The 22,191-nt window shown below is 37.9% G+C and overlaps 1 protein-coding gene across 1 annotated transcript in view; it reads left to right on the top strand.

The window, feature by feature from the left end:
* NUP214 (nucleoporin 214) overlaps window positions 1–22,191 on the top strand; it is a 129,275-nt gene that overhangs the window by 30,199 nt on the left and 76,885 nt on the right. Inside the window, exons 11-17 of the mRNA XM_042781459.1 lie at window positions 2,949–3,110; window positions 7,151–7,625; window positions 9,843–10,018; window positions 12,341–12,435; window positions 15,182–15,268; window positions 15,476–15,625; window positions 17,455–17,613. Coding sequence (XP_042637393.1) covers window positions 2,949–3,110; window positions 7,151–7,625; window positions 9,843–10,018; window positions 12,341–12,435; window positions 15,182–15,268; window positions 15,476–15,625; window positions 17,455–17,613 — 1,304 coding nt within the window. The remainder of the gene's footprint in view (window positions 1–2,948; window positions 3,111–7,150; window positions 7,626–9,842; window positions 10,019–12,340; window positions 12,436–15,181; window positions 15,269–15,475; window positions 15,626–17,454; window positions 17,614–22,191) is intronic.

Below are 22,191 nucleotides of genomic sequence, written 5' to 3'. Positions count from 1 at the left end.
AAAGGAAGAATATAGAAGCTTGGAGCAGGGAGTTTTAAACCATACATGCCTTCTCATCCTGGAATTATGAATTATTGATCTAGAAATAACTCTATTGGACTCCAAAGATTCAGATGAGTTCCTCTGTCCCAGCATTTTATTATGAAAATTTCAAATTTCAGAAAAATTGAAGGAATTCTATATTGAACACCCATACACTCACTACCATTAACATTTTACTGTCTTTACTTTATTACATATCCCTTTGTCCACCATCAGATGAAGCTTTCTTCTGCATTATCATGAGGCAATATATTTGTAGTGAAGTAAATTTGAAAAAATTTTTTTTTATTAAAACTTCTTCTTTGAGTTGCATTTCAACGTTAGGCCCTGGTTTAAGGATATATATCATAAGAACCAGAACACATGTATGGTTTCTGGTGCTACTTAAGTCGTAGAAATGTCATCAAGGAACTCATTCCCTCTGTCATTCCAAGCTCCTTATTTGTAACTCCATGTGAGAAATTTCTTTTGGAATTTGGTGCTAGAAAACCTTTGCTTCACTTGAGACTGCTGGTATTTTCTAAGTACAAGAATTATGAAACTGATTATCTCTGTTTTTACTTTGGTTCCTAAAAAACTTAAAACCAAATTTAAAGCTTGTCTGTAGGGACGGTCTGTTTTTTAACAACTATGTGTTTGGTTTTGATGATGCAGTTTTTAACTGATGCTGGTTCCACTATTGCTGCTTAGTTTTTGTGTTCTCATTATAAACCATCAGATTTTGTGGATTGAGGCATGATATACATACAAACATAAAGAAAAGTAAAGAAATAAAAAAATACTCACGTAATTTTTAAGTCAAATGAATAATTTTAAAGCTTTTTTCACATTCTCCCAGTGTTAAAACCCAGGTTATCATAGCAACATATACATATTTCCTCACTTGCTGTATCCTACAAAATAGAATTACTACACAAATGCCACTGCCAACTACAAACATACAAAGTGAAAGTCAAGATTGCCTTGCACTTGTTTTTGTACTTAGACAATATCCCTGGTGATGTATGGTCAGACTATTGTGTATAAAATTTGCTTGAGTCAACATTTTTTTTTAATTTTCATTGTGATTTGGGTGAAAGTTACAGAGCAAATTCACTTTCCATATAGCAGCTCACATACACTTGGTTGAGTCAACTTTTATTGTTACCAATTTGATACATAATTTGGTTCATTTGTTTCTACTTCGTGTAGGAATTATTTTTTCAGCTTGTGGTTTGCTTTTTTTTTTTTTTTTTTGAATGTGCAAAATATTCACATGTGGTTAAAAATCAAAACTCTTGGAATGTGTACTTAGGGAATTCTCTCTCTCCCCTGGCTGTCTCCTCTACTCTGTTCTAATCCTTCTCACTGTCAGTAATTATTTTCATTAGTTTCTGGTTTGTCTTTTTTTTTTTTTTTCCTTTGCAGAAATAAGCAAATACTTATGCGTATGTATTTTGCTTTTTCTTCTTTCTTATCCAAGACATTCTGTGTATATGCCATCGCATTTTGCTTTTTTCCAATTAATATATTTTTTGGGAAAAAAAATCACTTCATATTACTGCGAAGAGATCTTTCTTTTTAATAGCTACATAGGCTTCTGTTATATAGAAGTACCACAGTTTATCCAACAGTCTTCTATTCATGAGTATTTAGGTTGTTTTCAATATTTTTGCTATTACAAGTAATCCTTGTGTAATAAAATTCTGTGCATTTTTTTTCATAATTGTGCAGGAGTAGCCCCAGGATAAATTCCTAGAAGTGAGTTTGCTGGGTCAAAGTTGTAATGCATACATAGTTTGCCATCTTCTCCTCATCACCCTCATACCATTTTGCACTCCTGACAATATATGATAGTGTCTGTTTCCCCATAGCCTTGCTAGAAATATGTTGTCAAACTTTTGAATCTAATTAGTGAGAAATTACATTTCACTATAAAATACAAAGTGTTTTACTTTGTATTTGTCCTACTAAAAGGACAGATTAATATCTTTTCATGTGTTTAAGGACCAAACATCTTTTTATAAAATGCTTGTTCATGTCTTTTGCACATATTTCTGTAGGATTTCTGGTCTTTTTTTTTTTTTTTTTTGCCCTCCCCTTCAATTTTTTAAAGAGTTTTCTAATGCCCTAATCAGAGAAACACACTGTATGCCAATACTTGGTTTGAAGGCCTGTATTAGAAAATGGACACCTTGAGCATGGGGCTTCCCAATTGGGTCTGGTGTATATATCTGCTGATGGAGCTTCACATTGCTGCAGTCAGGGGAAATATGAAAGCACAATTGGAGAAATGGTCTTTATCTGTTCTCTAATACTCTGGTTCAGAGCAGTGTCTCTGTCATACCCCACTAAGTTCCTTGTCCTTTCCCTAGTCAGACAGGAGTATTTGATCTGACGAGCAGTTTGCACTCGCACTCATCAGACAGAGGTGCTGACTTACTCTGGTACTCTTGAAGTCTTAAATACAAAGACAAAGTACATACTGATGGTTCTACTGTGAATAAATAAGACAAGTCATTTGACCCGTTTTTCTGTGCTCTGCCGTATGCTTTCTAAAGAGTCTTAGTCTCTCATTTCTGTATTAAACCAAACATTGCAAATGGGGACTTCTGTCTTGGTCAGAGGAATTCTGAACTTACCTTCTGAACACTGAGACTCATAAGAACTGAGGGAGCTTTGGGAGAGTCAGAGCTGCTGCTGGCTTAAAATGGTTAGTGATGATCTGATAATGGCAATTGTGCTCTTTAAATAGCTGTTGCACAAAAGACTGTTTGGATCTGACCTGGAATAAATGGATTTGAGTTGCTATTGAGATGAGTCCATCAAGCCCCCTTTGTCACAGTAGTCTTTCCCTTCTGGGACCAGACACTTAAATTGACTTGGCTTTTTGCTTTTAGCTCTTTCTTCTCTCTCTTTTTTAACAGATGATGAAAAGACTCTTCCTCCTGCTCCAGTTCTTATGTTGCTTTCAACAGATGGTGTGCTTTGTCCATTTTATATGATCAATCAAAATCCTGGCATTAGATCCCTCATCAAACCACCAGAGCAGCTATCATTAGAAGGGGAACGTCAACCCAAGTCATCAGGTATGTGGCTCTCCCTGCTTTGGCAGAAAGGGAATGTCATTGGCTTGTAGGGGAGTATTCCCAAGGATGAAAACTATGCATAGGGATTCTCATTATCTGACCTGTGTACCTTAATAAGACAGGGAATAATCTTTTCCTTGAATATGCATGCACATACTTGGCTTCCTTCAGCACCAGTTTTTACTCTCCAACTATTTAGAGAAAAAGGAAGGAATGCCAGATGGATTCTTTCATACTACTTACCAGCCAACAGTACCCTCTTATAAGACCATATATTATAGGATCAGATTCCTAAAGAAATTGTACTTAATTGTACAGTTTTGGTTAGTAAAGTGATTGTTCATGTATGGGATGAAGTGTCATGTAACTATTAATGTTATGTTTATTGACAAGGAAAGTTAGTGAGATATATTATGAAAAAGTACTATATATTGTATGATCTCTTTTTTATGAGAAAAAACATACATAGAAAAAAATACTTGAGGTTGATAATAAAATGTAAATAATGAATATAATCCATGTGACTAAATTGTACATGTAGAAACTGTTGAACTGGTGCATGTTTTGCTATGTATATCTTTGACAGCGACAACAAAATAAATAAATTTAGGGGGGTGGGAAACAGTGGTCTGTGGACCAGAACTGATGGATGAACTGTTTGTTACAGTGAGATAAGTACAGAGATTGACTGTGAGCATTTAGAAACTTTCATAGCAATTTGAAATGGTAATTTTATGTATACTGACTCTAATAATACTGACTCTTATATTCTGTAAAAGAAAAGAAGGAGATATTAAATTGTTTCACATATTACAATTTCACTAATATTTCTCTTTTTGAAAAGTGACAATTTACTTGGGTCACTGTTTTCAGAAGGTGATATTTTTAAAGTATTTCATTACTTTAAACACAGTAGCTTCCAGGGATATACTCTGTCATCTCAGTCAATTTGGAAAAACCAAGACCCACCAATATAAAGAAGAAACGTATTGACACAAAAGTGTTCCCTATTTATTTAGTTATTTAACTTAAAGAATTAATGTTTGCATTATAGAAAGTTTGGAGAATAGAAGAAATTGAAACCTGCGGTGTAGTAAATTACTTAGTGTGGCTTTTCTACCCATAAGTCTTTGTAAACTCCAAGGTGGGAATTGCTATTAGCAACTGAGGAGATCCTGATTTTAAAGTCACCCACCTGGGTTATTTCTGTTGGGTGTGGCACAATACAACATTCTGGGAGGTTCCCACTCTCTCTCACGTGCTTAGAGTTCTGATGCTGTGATTGGCTAGTTTGACCACCCTTCCGGGCTCAAAAGGAGGCCTCCTAGAGGCAGAACTCTCTCTCTGACTGCTGGTTGAGGAAGACGTGCTGCCGAAAGAGACACGCACCCCTGAAAGAGACACATGCTGCTGGGAAAGAGACACAAGAGACACGCATCACTGAGTGAGACACCGAGGGACCAGCACTGCTGGGAAAGAGACTGTGAGAGACTTTTGGCTGAGGGACAGTGGGCTGGGAGAGAGACTGAGCGTTCTTCCTGAACTTGAGTTGTAGCCTGGTGCTTCCCTAATAAACCCCATAATCTGTGAGTTCTGTGTGGCCACTGCAGTGAATTATCGAACCCAGGAGAGAGGTGGTGGGTGCTTTGGGAGGAACGGTTGGTGAAAGGGCTGGGGGGAGGCAGCATGTCTGGCCTTGCAGTAATAGGCCTTGGGTTACTGCTGGTAATCCTGTCTTCCTCTTGTGAGATTAGAGGAGGTCAGAACATGTGGCCTCCTTGCCATTTTTGTAAAACCCTATTTTTTGGGGTATTCTCTTTCAGTGCTTTTAATAAGCATCTTCCTGGGTAGTTGTAATCATTATGTGTATGTCATTGGTAGCTAGTTTTTAATTTCGATTATAAATATTTTTCAGGTTCTTTTGCAATCTTCATGACTCTTAAAAGAATGACTGCTTAACAATTTTTATTTTAGATCATACAAAATGTTTTTGTGCTTGTATCTTTTTCCATTTTATAGATTATTTTCTTAGACTTTATTCTTGGAAGTGTGATTACTGAGTCCATTTTTCGGAGGTTTTTGAGACAGAAAGACAAAACGTTTTCTTTAAAAACTGCTGAATAAAACAAAGGAGCTCTGGTAGTTATAGTGGTTAAGGGATTTGCCTGCTAATCAAAAGGTCGGTGGTTGGAACCCACCAGCTGCTCTGTGGAAGAAAGATGGGACAGTCTGCTTCTGTAAAGATTTATAGCCTCGGAAACCCAACGAGGGTCACTGAGTGAGAATTGACTTGATGGCAGTGAGTTTTGGAGTGATAACACGTTAATAACCTGTGATATGCAGATGACACAGCCTTGCTTACTGAAAGTGAAGGGGACTTGAAGCACTTACTGATGAAGATCAAAGACTGTGGCCTTCAATATGGATTATACCTCAACATAAAGAAAACAAAAATCCTCACAACTGGACCAATACATAACATGATAAATGGAAGAAAGATTGAAGTTGTCAAGAATTTCATTTTACTAGGATCCACATTCAACGCTCATGGAAGCAGCAGTCAAGAAATCAAATGACATAGTGAGCAAATCTGCTGCGAAAGACCTCTTTAAAGTGTTAAAGAGCAAAGATGTCACTTTGAAGACTAAAGGTTGCCTGACCCAAGCCATGGTATTTTCAGTGGCTACATATGTATATGAAAGCTAAGCAGTGAATAAGGAGGAATGAAGAAGAATTGAGGCATTTAAATTACGTTGGCGAAGAATATTGAATATACCATGGACTACCAGAAGAACGAATGATCTGTCTTAGAAGAAGTACAGCCGGAATGTGCCTTACAAACAAGATTTCTGTCTCTGATGCTATCAGGAGGGACTAGTCATGGTCATGCTTTGTTAAAGAAAGGGTCAGTGAAAAAGAAGAAGACCCTCATTGAGATGGATTAATACACTGACCAGGCAATGTTTTATTCTGTTGTACATAATGTTGCTCTGAGTTAGAACTGACTTAACAACATCTAACAACAAGAGTAGTGATAAAAAGTTCAAGATTCGTTGTACCTTTTCAAACTTTGAGAATTAATATATTTAAATTTTGATTTAAATTTAGAGAACATTTAAAAATTTAGTTCATTTTTTGCATTTTTTTCATTAAAGAGATTGCATGTATTTTCATTTTGTGAATTAGGCTTTCAGCCTATATTGGTTATAGTCCTGAAAATTTTTATATCATTGTGTATGAGGTGTGTTACTATATATAAAAGATATTATTTGTCATTATTTGCTGCAGCTTTTTTTAAATTTACTTTTTAATTATATCTATTTTTTTACCAAGTCAAATCTTAATCTTTTCCTTTTTTTAATTCTCGCTAACAATCTTTAATTCTTTTTTTGTTTGTTTTTTTATAAATTTTATTTACGTTGTTGAGAATATACACAGCGTTCAACAGTTTCTACATGGACAATTTAGTGACATTGATTACATTCTATGAGTTCTGCAACCATTCTCACCCTCCTTTTCTGAGTTGTTCCTCGTTAATATAAACTCACTGGACTCTCATTGACTTATACATATAGCAATTCATTTTTTGTTCTCCCTTGTTTTGATGTACATGTATATATGTACTTTTGCACATGTGTCTTTAATTCATCTGGAATTGCTTTTAGTGACTATTATGAGGTGAAGATCTGAATTAAAACCTTTTCTTGATTGTGAATGAAATACTGCAGAACAACTTGTTCATTGTTTCGTGGTGCTACACTAAGAAGTGTACTTTATTAAATTGGGACCCCATCAAGTCCTTGTTAGTCAGCTAATGGCTTTTCCCATTTCCTTTTCCTTTCAAAATTGTATGTCAGGGAATACTTACTGTGTGAAGTCCAAGATCTACTCTCTTCCTGTGTTTTTTGCTTCTTGAACCAGCTTTAATTTCTGGCTTCATTCTTCCATAGCCCCTTTTCTACTTGTTTTCTGTTGGTATGGACTGCCACTGTTAGAATATTAACTTTTTCCTTCCTGTTTCTCCATCTTGTTCATTGCAGGAAGTACCCCCACGACCCCAACCTCCTCTCAAGCCCCACAAAAGATTGATGCCTCAGCAGCTGCAGCTCCTGCTTCTGTTCCACTTGCCTTGCCCACAGCTCCCACCTCCACCTTCTCTTTGCCATCTGTTGTTGGAGCCCCTGCTGTATTCTCCTTTGGCTCTTCATCCTTGAAGTCATCAGGTTCTGTCACTGGGGAGCCCCCTCCATATTCCATTGCATCAGACAATTCCAAACCAGCCCTGGGCTCTGGCACATCAACCTTCTCTTTTGCTCCTCCTTCTAAGACCCCTCTTGCCCCCACTCCCATGGCATCTCCTATGGCACCATCAGCTGTTTCATTCAACTTTGGGTCATCGAGTTTTAAACCTACCCTGGAAAATACACCAATGCCAAGTGTATCTACACCAAACATAGGAATGAAGTCCTCCTTCCCACCTTCAGCCTCTGCAGTCAAAATCAACCTTAGTGAAAAGTAAGTAGCTTTTTAAGAAAGTTTGATTGTTCTGTAGGATGAGTAGAAATACTGCATGTAATTCACTAGAAGTGGAGTCACTGTGACTAGAGTTTCTCTTTTTTTGCAAAGTACTACTTGCAAATTGTAAAAATTCAAACAACATAAAAAGTTTGTGTTTTGTCAGTGGTTGGAATCCAGAACCATCTCTTAGGTAAAGTGTTTTGTTCTGTTTTTTTTTTTAATTATTAGGAATATATACATAAATATTTGCTTTACTTTCTCAGATTACAAATATAGGAGGTAGTCCTTATTTTTGAAAATGAAATGATAAAGAATAAACATTTTAAGAGACATGAATACCTTGTAGACTTTTTGAATACCTTGTGTCTACTCTCTCCAAACTATTTTCTACGCAGCCACCAAAGTCATCTTGTGAAATTGTAAACACATTAGGTCCTTCTCCTTCCTGCCAGTCTCCTTTGGCTTCCCCTCACCCTTTGGGTACTATCCAAACTCTTTAGCATGGTATATAGTGTTCTCTAGATCTGGGTCCTACCTACTCACTCATATATTATTTATTCTTTATTTGCTTAATATATTGTCCCCACTAGAATGTAAGCTTCTTGAGGGAAATAATACCCTTAATCCTGTAACCTTTACCAAGGTAACCCTTGAGTATAAATACTACCAAGTTTTTCCCCTACATGTCTGTCCTAATACCTGTGTTTGCTGCGGTGGTAGGGGTGGTGGTGGTGGTGGTTGCTGCTGTGCCTGCTGCTGCCACTCGTATTGCTAATGTGAAATCAGCACACACAGAGCTGTTTCATTCTTGTCTGCATAGTGTTCCATCTTCTGGCTGCCCCACGGTTTATTTCACCAGTTATCTGATGCTGGATATTTCTAACCTAACCTTTCTTTCTTTCTTTTTTTTTTTTATTTGGGTGAAGGTTTACAGAGCAAATTCATTTTCCATACAATGGTTCATACGTATTTTGTTTCATGACATTGATTCCAATTCCTTTAATGTAACAGTTCTCTTCCCACTTCTTTCCTGTGATTACCTTTTCCCTATGTCCTTCTTGCCAATTGCATTCCTGTCCTTTGAGTGCTGTCCCTATGCAAATACTGATCACCCCATGGTTGATTGTTCTATGGAGTGTACCTACCTGGTGTAAATGTTCACCTTACATATCTGTCTGTTGTTTGGCTGGAAGCCATGAGAGTGAGTTAAACTCCAGACCTGAAAGGTGTCTAGGGGCAGTAGTCTCGGGGGGTTTCACCAGTCTCTATGAGAGTAGTAAGCCTGATCTTTTTTCTGATTTTAAGTTTTGTTCCACATTTTTCTCCTACTCTATCCGGGATCACCTATTTTGATCCTTTCCGAGTGGTTGACAAGGGCAGCCAGGTACCATCTAGTTCTGCTGGTCTCAGGGTCATGTAACCTGAGATCCACTAGTCCCTTGTACTAATTGTTTCCATGCATCCTTGGTTTTCTTCATCCCTTTTTGCTGCGGATGAGGCAAGACCAATTATTGTATCTTGGCTGCTTATAAGCTTTTAAGACACCAGTCACTACTCACCAGAATACCCAGCCTGACCTTTTGCTTTTTAAGTGGAACTGACTCAGCATTCCCAATGGTCCATAAGTATCCCAAAGATGACAACCTGATTTCCTTTTCCTTTTTCACTCCCCAGAGGAAGCAGTTGCCCCCAAATGCTTAGTAATTTGACAAAAGAGAAAGTACTAAAATCTCCTACGCTCCCCCCTTCATTAACTCAGGTTGATAGAATAAAAAGGATCCCTGGTGGCTTAGTGGTTAAAGCGCTCAGCTTCTAATCAAAAGGTTGGTGGTTTGAACCTACCAAGAGGAGACAAGACCTGGTGATCTGCTCCTATGAAGACTACAGCCTAGGAAACTCTATGGTCCAGCTCTACTCTGTCATATGGTCCCTATGAGTTGTAATTGTCTTTGCACACAAGGACATCACGGTAAATTTAGTTTCACGTTAACTTCATGTTAAGTACTTACTAGATATTTTAGTTGAACAATTCATTCCTAAACAAGCAGACAATAAGATAAATGTTTCCTTGCAACTTTCACCTTTTATAATGTCTGTTTCATGAAGGCAAAAAGGCATGAGTAGTTAAGTTATCCTGTGATGACATTGCTCGTGACCTGAGTGCTAGAATCTTACAGCAGGCTGTTCTGATGCATTATTGGCTGCCACTTTCAGGTTTACTGCTGTGGCTACCTCTGCTCCTGTTAATAGTTCACAGAGCGTGCCCTCGATGCTGCCGTTCTCTCCTGCCTCCAAGACAGGTTCTTCTGGGTCCCTCAGCCACCCCACGCCTCTCTCGGCACCCCCCAGTTCCATGGCACTAAAGCCCTCAGTGTCTCCTTTGGCAACAGGTATGATTTTATGCAACCAACTTTAGAGCTCAGGCCTGGTCTCTGATTAATATTTTCCAAAATTTTTAAGAATTGTAGCCAAAATAGTTAGACAAGGTTATTATTGTTGTTGTTATTATTATTATTATTATTTTGTTCCCTGTATCTCACTAATGTGCTCTGATTTGGGTACTCTAAATTGGGAGAATTTGCAGTGCATTAGCACTACCACGCTTGTTCTCCTGATGTTCCTCGTGGAGCTAAGTGTACTTGATAATTCAAAGAAACTATCTTGTGGTTAGTTATTTACCTTCAGATAAAGCCTGCTGTACATGAAGGACAGTTACAGAGTAAGTTGTTAAAAGTGCGTAGAAGAAAAAGGGTTTGCAGTGACTAATGTTTATTGCCTGTGGTGACTATTCATGTTTTCATAGTCTCATACTTCGAACAAAAAGACTATCAAAAAAGCACCAAGAATTGAAATAAAAATGATAGCCAAGTTGAAATACTTGGTTTGGCCATATATATAAGGTAGGTATATTTCTTTGGCCATAGAGTTTTATAGCAAGTATTTCATATATAGGAGCTCTGGTGGTACAATGGTTAAGGACTTTACTGCTAACTAGTGTTTTGAATTCACCAGTTACTCTGTGGGAGACAGATGTAACAGTTTGTTTCTGCAAAGATTACAGCCTTAGAAACCCTATGAGGGAGTTCTACTCTCTCCTATATGGTCAGTATGAATCAGAATCAATTCAATGGCATTGGGTTTGCTTTTGTGTTTTTATACCCTTCACGTATAGGTTCAGCATTAATTTATTTCTTTATGTATTTTTTTTTCTGAAACATTAGAATATTAATTGCAGATTTCATGAAACACTTAATCCCTGAATACTTTAGTGATTATCTTCTAAAAACAAGGACACACAGTATTCTCAGAAAATATATCACAGTAATCTAATACATAGTCCATATTCAAATTTTTAGAGTTGTCCCAATAATTTTCTTTATGGCTTTTTCCCCCACTCCAATTCAGGATTCATTCAAAGATCACATACTGCATTCATTTTTTGTTTTGTTGTCTCCTTTAATCTCAAACATTTCTTCAGCTTTTTCTGTCACCGCAGAGACAGTTTTGAAGAGGTTAAGCCAGTAGTTTTGCAGTCTGATCCTCAATTTGGATTTGCTGGTTTCCACATGACTAGGTTCAGGTTTGGCATTGTTGGCAGTGATGTCACTCGGTCATGTGTATCACATTAGAGCACATTTTCACTTTGTTCTGACTTAGATGCTCACATGGTTAAGGTGGCATCTGCTAGATCTCCCACAGCCTGTAAGTTGCTTGTTTTCATGAATGAATGCCAGGAACAATACCTACAATACCTACTCTGACCTTTTTGGTTTAGTTTGATTTTTGAGTTTCAAATATTATTTTGGTAAACACTGTGTAAGCATTGAGCTGTGAAGTTTTCTTTCTCATGTCACCCAGAAGGGGCTGCCTTGTAAAATGTGGTGTTGTTGTTGTTGATATTTGCTGTAATTCCAGGGCCCACAGTTTTCATCAGACTCTGAAAGGCATTTTTCTATGACCTAAAAAAAATTAAGCATTGCCTTAATCTTTCCACATCTCTCTACGGTTTAGGAGATAAAGCTTGAACCCTAAAGCACCATATAATTTCTCCTGTTCCCTGCTCACCATTCAAATCTCCCTGCCCCCATTGCCTGTATTATGGAAGGTCTTAGATTATTGGCTCTCAGTTCTAGTTGCACACTAGAATTGCTGGGGGGGGGGGGGTCTGCTCTCTAACATTTTAATCAGATTCTGAGGTTGAGGCCTAGGTGGGGCTTTTTTGGTATGTTTGTTCTTTAAAAGCTTCCTAGGTGATTATAATGCACAGTAGGGTGACACTTATCTGTGAAGCTTGCAGGAAGGCCCTGAAGACTCTGAATTCTTACAAGGTGATGGGATAATTATTCTAATGGTTTTAAAACTTTGTTCTCCAGTTCCCAGAGATGAATCTGGAGCCTCTGAGGAGAGTAAAGATGGGCCACATGGCCAGGTTTCTGGGACCTGCACATAAAGATGCACATACCTATTACCAGATGCACTCCAGTTTTATCTGCTTTTTAAAAGGGTTTCACATTTAAAAGGCTAACCCATCTTTTTCAATTATCTTGAAGCTGAGGCAACACATCTGGTGGACAATACACTTAATTACAAAGATCATAAAAGAGAATGAGGGGCAATCAATAATTTGTTTTCTTAGATTTGGGGAAAGGACATTTGTGTTGGGAGAAGTAATGGAACAACATTCTGTATTGACTGACTTCTTATTCTCACAGGACGATCTGCTCAGGGCAGTCCAATACCAGCATCCTCAGTGGTACAGAAGTCACCCAGGATTACCCCTCCCGTGGCAAAGCCATGTTCTCCCCAGGTGTGTTAAATTCAGTGTACAGTGCTTCTGTTTATTAATTTACTAACCCAAGCATTTGTTTATAAAATAGGTTTTCATGATTTAGAATTTAGCTGTTTAGAATAATATATAGGACTATGTGATAAGAAATATTGAAGTGTGAAGCTAAATATTTATAATGTGTACTACTAAAAAGTATTGGTATCCATCCTAGAGTCTTGGAATTCTTTTTTCTTCTGGTTCCTGGCTTATCTGTGTTATGCTACTCGTTTGTTCTATTCTCTGTATGTCTGAAAAGATGATAGCATGAGTTTTTTTGTTTTGTTTTGTTTTGTTGGTCATTCCCAAACTAACCATGAAATCTTTTTCAGTGGTCTGGATAGGTTTCTCCTACCATCTCAGTTTCTTTTATTAGTTAATAATATTTGTTTTTAATGTGTCTTACACAGAAAAACGTGTATAAATGATAAGCATACAGCTTGAAGAATTATCACCAACTGAACCCACTTTGGTAACTAGCACCCAAAACATTACCAGGACCCGAGTTCCCCTTGTGTCCCCTTCTCATCACTGCCCTTACCAGAAGTAAATGATCTGTTGATTTCTAACAACCTAAATTAGTTTAGCCTGTTCGTACCTTCTGTTAAATGGTATATACTCTTGTATCTGACTATTTTTTGCTCAACATTATGTTTGTGAAATTTACCCATGTCATTGTTGTTATATAGAATTTCATTGTGTGACTGTCACAGTTATTTACTCCACTCTTGGTGGGTATTTGAGTGGTTTCTAGTGTTATGCTATTATAAATTGTGTCACTTTGAACATTCTAGGTCATGTCTTTTTGTACACGTATGCTTTTCTGTTGAGCGTGTATCTAAGAGTGGAATTGCTGGGTTGTAGAGTATGCACATATTCCTGTTTACTAGAGTCCTACCAGCAGTGTATGAGAGTACCAGCTGCTCCACATCTTATTGTGCTTTGTGGCTTTAATTTACACTTCCCCAGTGACCGGCAAAATTGAGCATTTAAAAATATAATTATTGGCCATTTGGTTATCTTCTCTTCTGAACTGTCCGTTCGGATCTTTTGCCCATTTTTATAATGAGTTGTCTTAATGAGTGATGAGAGTTCTTTGTATATGCTGGATATTAGTCCCTTGGATGGATACTTTAATATTCTGTGTATTGTCATTTCATTCTCTTTATGGTTTCTTTTAATGCTTAGAAGCTCTTTGTGATAATATAGTTCATTATGTCAATTTTTTTTCTTTTCTGATTAGTACTTTTTGTTACCTTTTTAACAATCATTTCTAATTGCAAGATCAAAAGGATATTTTCCTATATTAAAGCTTTATTATTTTACTTTTCATATTTAGATCTGCAATTCATCATCTTAGTTAATTTTGTGGTTTAACTTAAAGAGAAGTTTTTAATCAGTTTCTTACTTAATTATGTGAGAATAGGAGTCACGGCTTTTCCTTCTGTCTCTTCCCCTAACCAGAATGGATGCCCTGTTAACGTTTCTAGCTTTTATTTTTATTTATTTATTTATTTTTTTAGGATTTGGGTAAAGATTTACAGAGTAAATTCACTTTTCATACAGCAGTTCACATATACTTTGTCTCATGTCATTGACCAAAATTTACAATGCAGCAGCTCCCCTCCCACTTCCTCCCCATAGTTACCTCCTCCCAGTGTCCATCCCTTCATACTCTTCTGCACCCTGCGCTATCTCCCTCATTTCTAGCTTTTAGCATAATGCATGAGCACATGGTATTTGTTAAATAAATGTTAAATTAATGAATATTGGTGCAGACTAAAACTTGCTAATTCTGTTGTGTATGGGTTTGCTGTGAGTCAGAACCAACTTGACAAGTCAGAAGGTCTTGTAACCTCTTCTCTCTGGTATATCATGTGTCATAAATCCATGTTTCTCTCTCCTCTGTTAACATCACATTTCGGGTCATCATCATCTCTCACCTAGTTAACCTCCTAACTAGTCTCCTTACCTCTCCTCCTACCTCTCACTGGCATCTGTGCCATACATAGCCACAAGAGTGATCTTTGAAAAACATAAATAGTAGTTTGAACTCTCCTAAAACTCCATTAGCTTCTCAGCACCCTTACAATAAAATCCAAGCTCATTATTGTGGCCTTGCCCGACCTACCCCTGCTTGCCTCTCTGCCTGCATCTCTGTCCGCATCAGCTCACTCCCTGATTTCACTGTAGCTACATTTATTCTCTTTGTCTGGAACAAGCTGAAGTCGTCTTTCCTGTCTCAGATTCTTTGTGTTGTTCTTCTCACAGCCTGGAAGTTACTTTCCACGATCTTCTCATAGCTTTATCCCTTATTCCATCAAGTCTCAGTTCAGATGTCACCCTTAGCGAGGACTTTTTGGTCCATCTCACTGAAGTAGCATCTTCTTTTGTTATCTTAATGTTTTCCTATTGATTTTTTTCATACCCCCACTTATCACCAATTGAAATTATCTGACTAGTTTACTTTCTATTTTCCATTGTGGCTCAGTAGAAGATAAATTCCATGACAGTGGGGCCCTTCTCTATTGCACACCACTATCTCTACTGTCTAAAATGCACCAATACAAATTGTGTACCCAGTAAAACTGTGTTCAAAAGACTGAATGATGGAACCATAAGAGTTATGAAAGTGTCATTACCTCTGACAGGCACAGATCCGATTGCTTCAAGAAGCCATAACTTGGAGTATAGGATGTATTTTTAAACCTTCTGCCTTCCATTTCAGACAAAAGCACTTCAGCCTCCAGTTTCAGAAAAGCAGGGACATCAGTGGAAAGAGTCAGATCCTGTGATGGCTGGAATCGGGGAGGAGGTAAATGTGTATCCTGCAGATGTTTTTCAAAAGTAGCTCTGACATGAGACTTTTAATGGTTCTTAGTGCAGACTCCTAATGACCACGTTATGCTAGCATTGAAGCTTGGTCTGTCCCAGTAATCAGTGCCATGATTAAGTCTAATAGCAGTGACATTACTGCTTTGCCATTCACACTGAATAGTTGCTTCATTCATGGGTTCTGCAGATTGCACACTTTCAAAAGGAACTGGAAGAGCTGAAAGCCCGAACTTCTAAAGCCTGTTTCCAAGTGGGTACTTCTGAAGAGATGAAGATGTTGCGAACAGAATCAGATGACTTGCATACCTTTCTTTTGGAGATTAAAGAGACCACAGAGGTTTGTGTTTATTGACATTTTTAAGTTAAATTACATTTCAAAAAATTGTTTTCTTACTGCTCCCTGGGTTATTTATATTTTCTCTCCTCAAGGACTACCAAGGAATGCCTGAGTTCAAATCCTGCCTTTAGCACTTTAGTAAATTACATGATTTTGAGCAAGTTAATCTAGCTTCTAGATACTGGTTTAGTTTTTTCATCTGTAAAATGGGATAAAAATAGTTTGTACTTACTTGACACATATTACCCAAACCTGTTGATGTCAAGTCCATTCCAACTCACAGTGATCCTTTGGAACAGGGTAGAATTGTCCATAGGGTTTCCAAGACTGAAATCTTTAAAGAAGCAGAGTGCTACGTCTTTCTCCCATAGAGCAGTTGGCAGTTTGTACTGCCGACCTTTCGATTAACAATTGAGCCCTTCATTGCTGCACCAGAAGGGCTCCTTGGCACATATTAGGCACTCTTATAAAAGTTTATTTTAATTGCTAATTTAGTTTAGGTCCTGTCATAGTTATTTAGTGCTGCTATAACAGAAATAGCACAAGTGAGTGCCTTTAACAAACATTTATTTTCTCATAGTTTCAAACGTTAGAAGTCTGAATTCTGGGTGCTGGCCCTAGAGGAAGGCTTCTTTTGTTGGCTGTAGGGAAAGTCCCTTTTCCGTGGCTTCTTGATGATCTTCATGTGGCTTTGCCTCTTTCTTCCCCATCTTTGCTCTACTTGCTGCTTGCTTCATCTGTTCTTTCATATCTCAAGATAGATTGATTTAAGACACATCCTGTGCTAATACTGCCTCACAGACATAACAGAGAAAACCCTATTCCTAAGGGAATTATGACCACAGGTATAGGAGGATTTATAATTAATATTTTTTGAGACATAATTCATAATGGATTCATTTGAAAATATACTATCTTTTATAATGTCAGGTAAGAAAAGCAGAAATCTTAAGAGCATAAAAATATAAAAAATTTGTTGTTAATAGTATGTACTGTGTTATTATTAGTTACTACTTACTGTGTAGTAACTAAAAATACCTGGCACTGTGCTAAACACTTTACCTGTATTATCTCATTGTATCCCCATAACTTACTTGGGTGGTGGATAGTATTGTTGTCTCCATTTTGCAGATGAAGAGACTGAGATTTAATTGCCTAGAGTCTCCCATTTAGTAAGTGTTAGTGTCAGGATCCCAGTTTGGGCTGTTTGACTCCAGAGTTCTGGTCTTATATAACATGTTTGGAAAAGAAGAAAGTTCTCCAGAGCATTGGTAGTGAGTGTCTCTGGATAGTAGGAAGATTATGAGTGCTCTGAATACTTTTCTTATTATCCATGTTTTTAGTCGTCGTTGTTGTTGTTATGTGCCGTCGAGTCAGACCCAACTCATAGCGACCCCGCCTTGGGCTTCCGAGGCAGTATCACTACGGAAGTAGATTGCCCCGTCTTCCTTCCGAGGAGTTGCTAGTGGGTTTGAACCGCCAACCCTCTGGTTAGCAGTCCAGTGCCTTAGGTACACTACCAGAGCTCCCTTTTAGTCATTAGAATATGTATTTTTTATTTTATTTTTTTTTTTTGAGCAAGAATCTTATTTTTTTCTTAGAATGTGTATTTTTTTTAATGAGGAAAAACCAAAAAAATTTTGAATAACATTAGTATCTTTCTTTCCAAACACTGATACTTTTTTTTTGTTTTTTTTGAATGAGTATTATATATATTTTGATGTTTATTCCATTAAATACTTGAGGAATAATACCACCTTCTTTAATGTAGACAAAAAGGTTTTATTTCTTAGAAATACAACTTTTTGTATCTTTTGTACCTTTTCCAGTCTCTTCACGGAGATGTAAGTACCCTGAAAACAACTTTACTTGAGGGCTTTGCTGGTGTTGAAGAAGCCAGAGAACAAAATGAAAGAAACTGTGATGCTGGATATCTACATTTACTTTATAAGAGACCTCTGGATCCCAAGAGTGAAGCTCAACTCCAGGTAGGATATTCAGAAACAGAACTCATGCAACAATTGCTGTCCTTTGTTAGGCAGTGGTTTAGATGACTGCCTTTAAGAAGTTGTGAATTCCCTGCTAATGATTTACCATGTTTCCCCTAAATATGCTTAACTGTGGCAAAGAAAATGGCATGCTTTTCCACTTATTGTTTTTGTTTTTATTATTTAAAACAAAATTCTTTATTAAAACTTAAGCTTGGTGTAGAGAGTATTCTTTTTAAAAAAGATACATTTATAAATCAAATCATTGATAATAGTTATTAAAGTAGCACTGTTTATCCAGTGCCTGGTAGTCTGTTATGTATTTTTTAATACATTATTTCTAATCTTTAAAAGCAGCTGATCTGCAAGGTAGAATTATTGATCCCATTGTACAGATAAGGCAATTGAGCTTCATAAGCTAAGTAGCTTGTCAAAGATAATGTTGCTAGTATAAGTGGAACAAGAATTGAAAGCCTGGGCTCCTTTCCCGTATGCCATATTTTAGCAAAGCGTTTTTTCTGTTGCATGTGGTTTTTGTTGTTGTTGTTTTGTTTTTTAGCTAATTCTTAATTATTCTTAATATCTGTTTTAGCTAAATCTGGTTTTTGTATTCCATATTTCAGTTTACCCAAATCATTATATTGCAAGCCCATGGGTCCCCAGAAAATCCTCATAGATCCTCAAGTCCCCAGTGGGGTCATCTTTTACCCCTTCATCCCCCCACCCCCTAGCCCCACACACACATTTGCCTGGAATCCTGGTAGGGAAGGGTGCACAGCTGGCAGCACGGGGCTTCCTCACCTGGGTGTCATGGTCTGTGAGTGTGATGAATACCTTCCTGCCTCAGAGGATTTGAGGCTTTTTTGATATTTTGATTCTACTGTTTCCACCATTTTCTCCCTCACCTGATAAACTTATTGACAGCAGGAAAATAAAAGAAATGGTCCCTTCTCCCAGAAACGTTGAAGAACTCTTGCTGCATTCAGCAGCCCTTTATAAAGCAGGAGAGTGCTGACCACCTGCCGATCATTCATAAGGTTAAGGCCCTAGGTTGCATCCCTGTTATACATTTTCTTACTTATCTTTTTACGAAAGGACATAGGGGCAGCATTCTCTAACTGCCTCTACCTCACAAGGGGGAGAGAAGAGGATCAACAGTAACAGCTCAAAGCTGATTCCTATGAGGTGAAAGTCAGACATACTGCACCTTCCAATACTTTTACCAATTCTGACACCAGCTGTCCTTTACACAGCACTCACTCCTTCTTTGCTGGGTTCTATAATTCATTACAGTGGCTGCACAACTCACAGATAATATTCACAATTATGAGGTTTGTTACGGAAGTTACAGGTCACAGTTCAGATTCAGGAACGCCCTGGAAACATTTTTTCAATCTGGACGGCATCCCCTCAGCCATGCCCATAGGCATGTCTCTCTGGCCCTTGACCTGTCAGCCAGGCCTTTGCCCTGCTCAGTCAAGTGTTACTAAGCTCTTTCAGCTCTGCCGATAGGTTCACCTAGGTGCATCCCACTACACCAGCAAGCCACTTGCCCAAAGGCACTCAGCTTTTTTGCTTCACGGGCTGGCAAACATATTGCTCTGTCTTTTGCCAGTCTCTTGGTTCTGCTGCCACTGACTCTCTGTGCAGGGATCTTGGGTCCAAGGACCCACTCCATTCTTGCTTCTCTTTTAATGGTAATGAGATCCCCACTCCTGTTTCTAGGAGGGCTCATTTTAAGCCTAGTAGAATGACAAAATTGGCCAATCCTCACATTAGAGGTCCATATACCTTATTTCCATGGTCCTAGCCCCACAAGGATGCCATGTATCTTATTTGCATTACTAACAAGCTATCTAGTCCCCTTGGTAGACCACAAGTGCCTTATATTTGCATGGTTCCACCCAGTCATCTGGTAGGAGTCACGAAGACCATGGCTAGAAGAGTCATGTAAAGTAATCACTGTACCACCCTTTTTCATCTCTTGTTCTGGGACCAAAGAAAAAAGCATACTGTTTTTAGAGGAAAATTTGTTTTTTTTTTTTTTTTTATAATTACAAAATGCATGGTAATAGCATTTATTGAGTGGTTGCTATGTACAAAGCACTGTTCTAAGAACTTTTCATGTATTCACTCATTTATTTCCCTTTATGATGAGGAAACTGAGATACGAAAGTACCCCAGTTTTACTCCTAATAAATGTTGGAGCCCTGACCTGGGCAATCTGACTTCAGAGTCTGTGCTCTTAACCACTGCACTGTGTGTACATCCCTACAACTAGATAAGGATTGAACATAAAACTATAATGAAAGATGAGCAGATGAATATAATATAGGCTATGTTGCTATTGGACCACAGATGAGGGAGAAGCTACACTACAGAAAAGAGATTTGTGTGATAGACCTTAAAAGAAGAGTTGATTTTTGCTGGTTATTCAAAGTTAGGAAATAGAGTTGTTGTAGTAGAAGTCAAAATGTCAAGACCTTCTAAATTCATGAGTGGGAATGATGAGAATTACCATCAAAATCATCCCAAGGCTAATTACTATGAGGTGGAGGTCAGACATACCTGCACTCTCCAACCTTTTCACCAATTCTGACATTAGTCGTCTTCTCTCTCACTGCATACTCTGTTCTCTGCTGGGCTCATCAATTTGTTACAGTGGCCACATAGAACTCCTGGACCGTACTCATAGAGTTTATTAGGGAAGAAACAGGTTACAGTTCAGGATCATGATCAACTTGGAAGTAACAGGAACAACTCAGGATACGTTCTTTGATCAGGACAGTTGCTTTTCGGCTGTGCCTACAGATAGACCTTGCTCTTGGCCTCTGCTGCCAGGCCCTCCTGGGGCCCGGCCTTTGTCTCCTCAGGCAAGTGTTACAACTCTTTACCCCTGTGAGTCAGCAAGTCCCACCACAGCTGTCTTGCCTTAGTCTCCTGGTTCTTACCACCTGTGTCACTGCTGCTCTTGCTGTACTGTTTCTTGTCTCTCGTGGTCTTCAGTTTTAGCTAACTTTCTCCTGGGTCTAGGCAGTTCTTGGTGTGGGTACCCAGGTGTAAAGGACATTGTCCTCTCCTGGCTCTTCTTCTTGATGGTAATGAGGTCACCCTCAATCTCTGTGGGATTGGCTCTTTTAAGCCTAACCAGATGGCAAAACTGACCAGTCTCCTTGGTAAGCCACAGGTACCTTATTTGCGTAATTGCTGTCTAATCCCTGCAAAACTGGGTGGGTGGGGGAAATGAGAGAGAGATATTCAATTTACTTTAGAACCAAATGGAACCCCATCATAAGTTGAAGGCTGCCTGTACATTTAAACACAATAGGATTTTTGTACATATCTTATTTGCATAGTCCCAGCCAGTCATTTCCTGAGAGTTGCTACTTCCTTTGAATCAGTTTAGCTCTTACAGTTTCTCTATTTCAATTGGGACATATACTTTATTCAAGAAAAATTTTGAAAATACAGGTAGTCCCTGATTTACGACATAATCCAGTTATGACAAACAGCACTTAAGGCCTTTGTTTTTGTTTTATTCTTTCTTTTTTTCCTCCCCATATCTTACCATTAGTAATATGTACAGCGTACAGTGTAGTACACATAATTTGCTGATGTTATCATTCTCAGGTGTTCAAAACATTGGATTTATAAAGATGCTGATCAAAACAGGCAATAATGAAAACTGGGGGCGGGGGGGTGGAACGAGAGAGTGATACTCAGTTTGCATTAGAACCAAATGGAACCCTATCATAAGTTGAGGGCTGCCTGTACATTTAAATACAATAGAATTTTTGTACAGATGTAAAGAGCTTTTCTCAGTGTATAGCACCGTTGTCTTTCATACGTACTTAAGTGTGCATATTTAACTGGATGGTTCATCTTTAATTTATTACAGTCAAGTGTCATAGCCAGCCATGAAGGTTAACACTGACCCAAAGTGTAAAGAAAATTATTCTAGGCCTAAAATAAGTTAAGTAGGTAAGAATTTTAATAGTAGTAAATTTAACTTCTAGTGTGGATGCTATTCTTTGTTTTTGAGAAGAAATAATTATTCTCAACTGGTGAGGTGACTTACATGTTCTACCCTATGAATAGATAGGATCAAAATTATTTTCAGCACTGTTTTGTAGGATAATTTTGTCTTTAATAGTTAATTTCATTGGTGGGAGAGCAAAAACTGAATGGATGTACTGTCTGAATACCAGAGTGCAGTGGAAAATTCCTCGACCATGTTAGGATACTTTACAGGAGCTGAAAACTAAGAACTAAGCAAGAACATTTGTCCCCTAGAGACCCTAGACAGACACACTAGTTCTGTTGCTCTTTTCTTTGTACCACCTCTCTGGCACACAAGAAAATTTTGATTTTTCTGAAACTAATTTTGTTACATAGTTTTTTTTTTTATTATTATTATTAGGATTTGGGTGAAGATTTACAGAGTAAATTCACTTTTCATACAGCAGTTCACATATACTTTGTGTCATGTCATTGACCAAAATTTACAATGCAGCAGCTCCCCTCCCACTTCCTCCCCATAAATACCTCCTCCCAGTGTCCATCCCTTCATACTCTTCT

The sequence above is a fragment of the Orycteropus afer genome, unplaced genomic scaffold (assembly GCF_000298275.1).
Source record: "Orycteropus afer afer isolate SDZICR_OR568_19922 unplaced genomic scaffold, OryAfe1.0 scaffold00123, whole genome shotgun sequence".
NCBI classification, from domain to species: domain Eukaryota; kingdom Metazoa; phylum Chordata; class Mammalia; order Tubulidentata; family Orycteropodidae; genus Orycteropus; species Orycteropus afer.
This window is presented reverse-complemented; position numbering and strand designations above follow the sequence as displayed.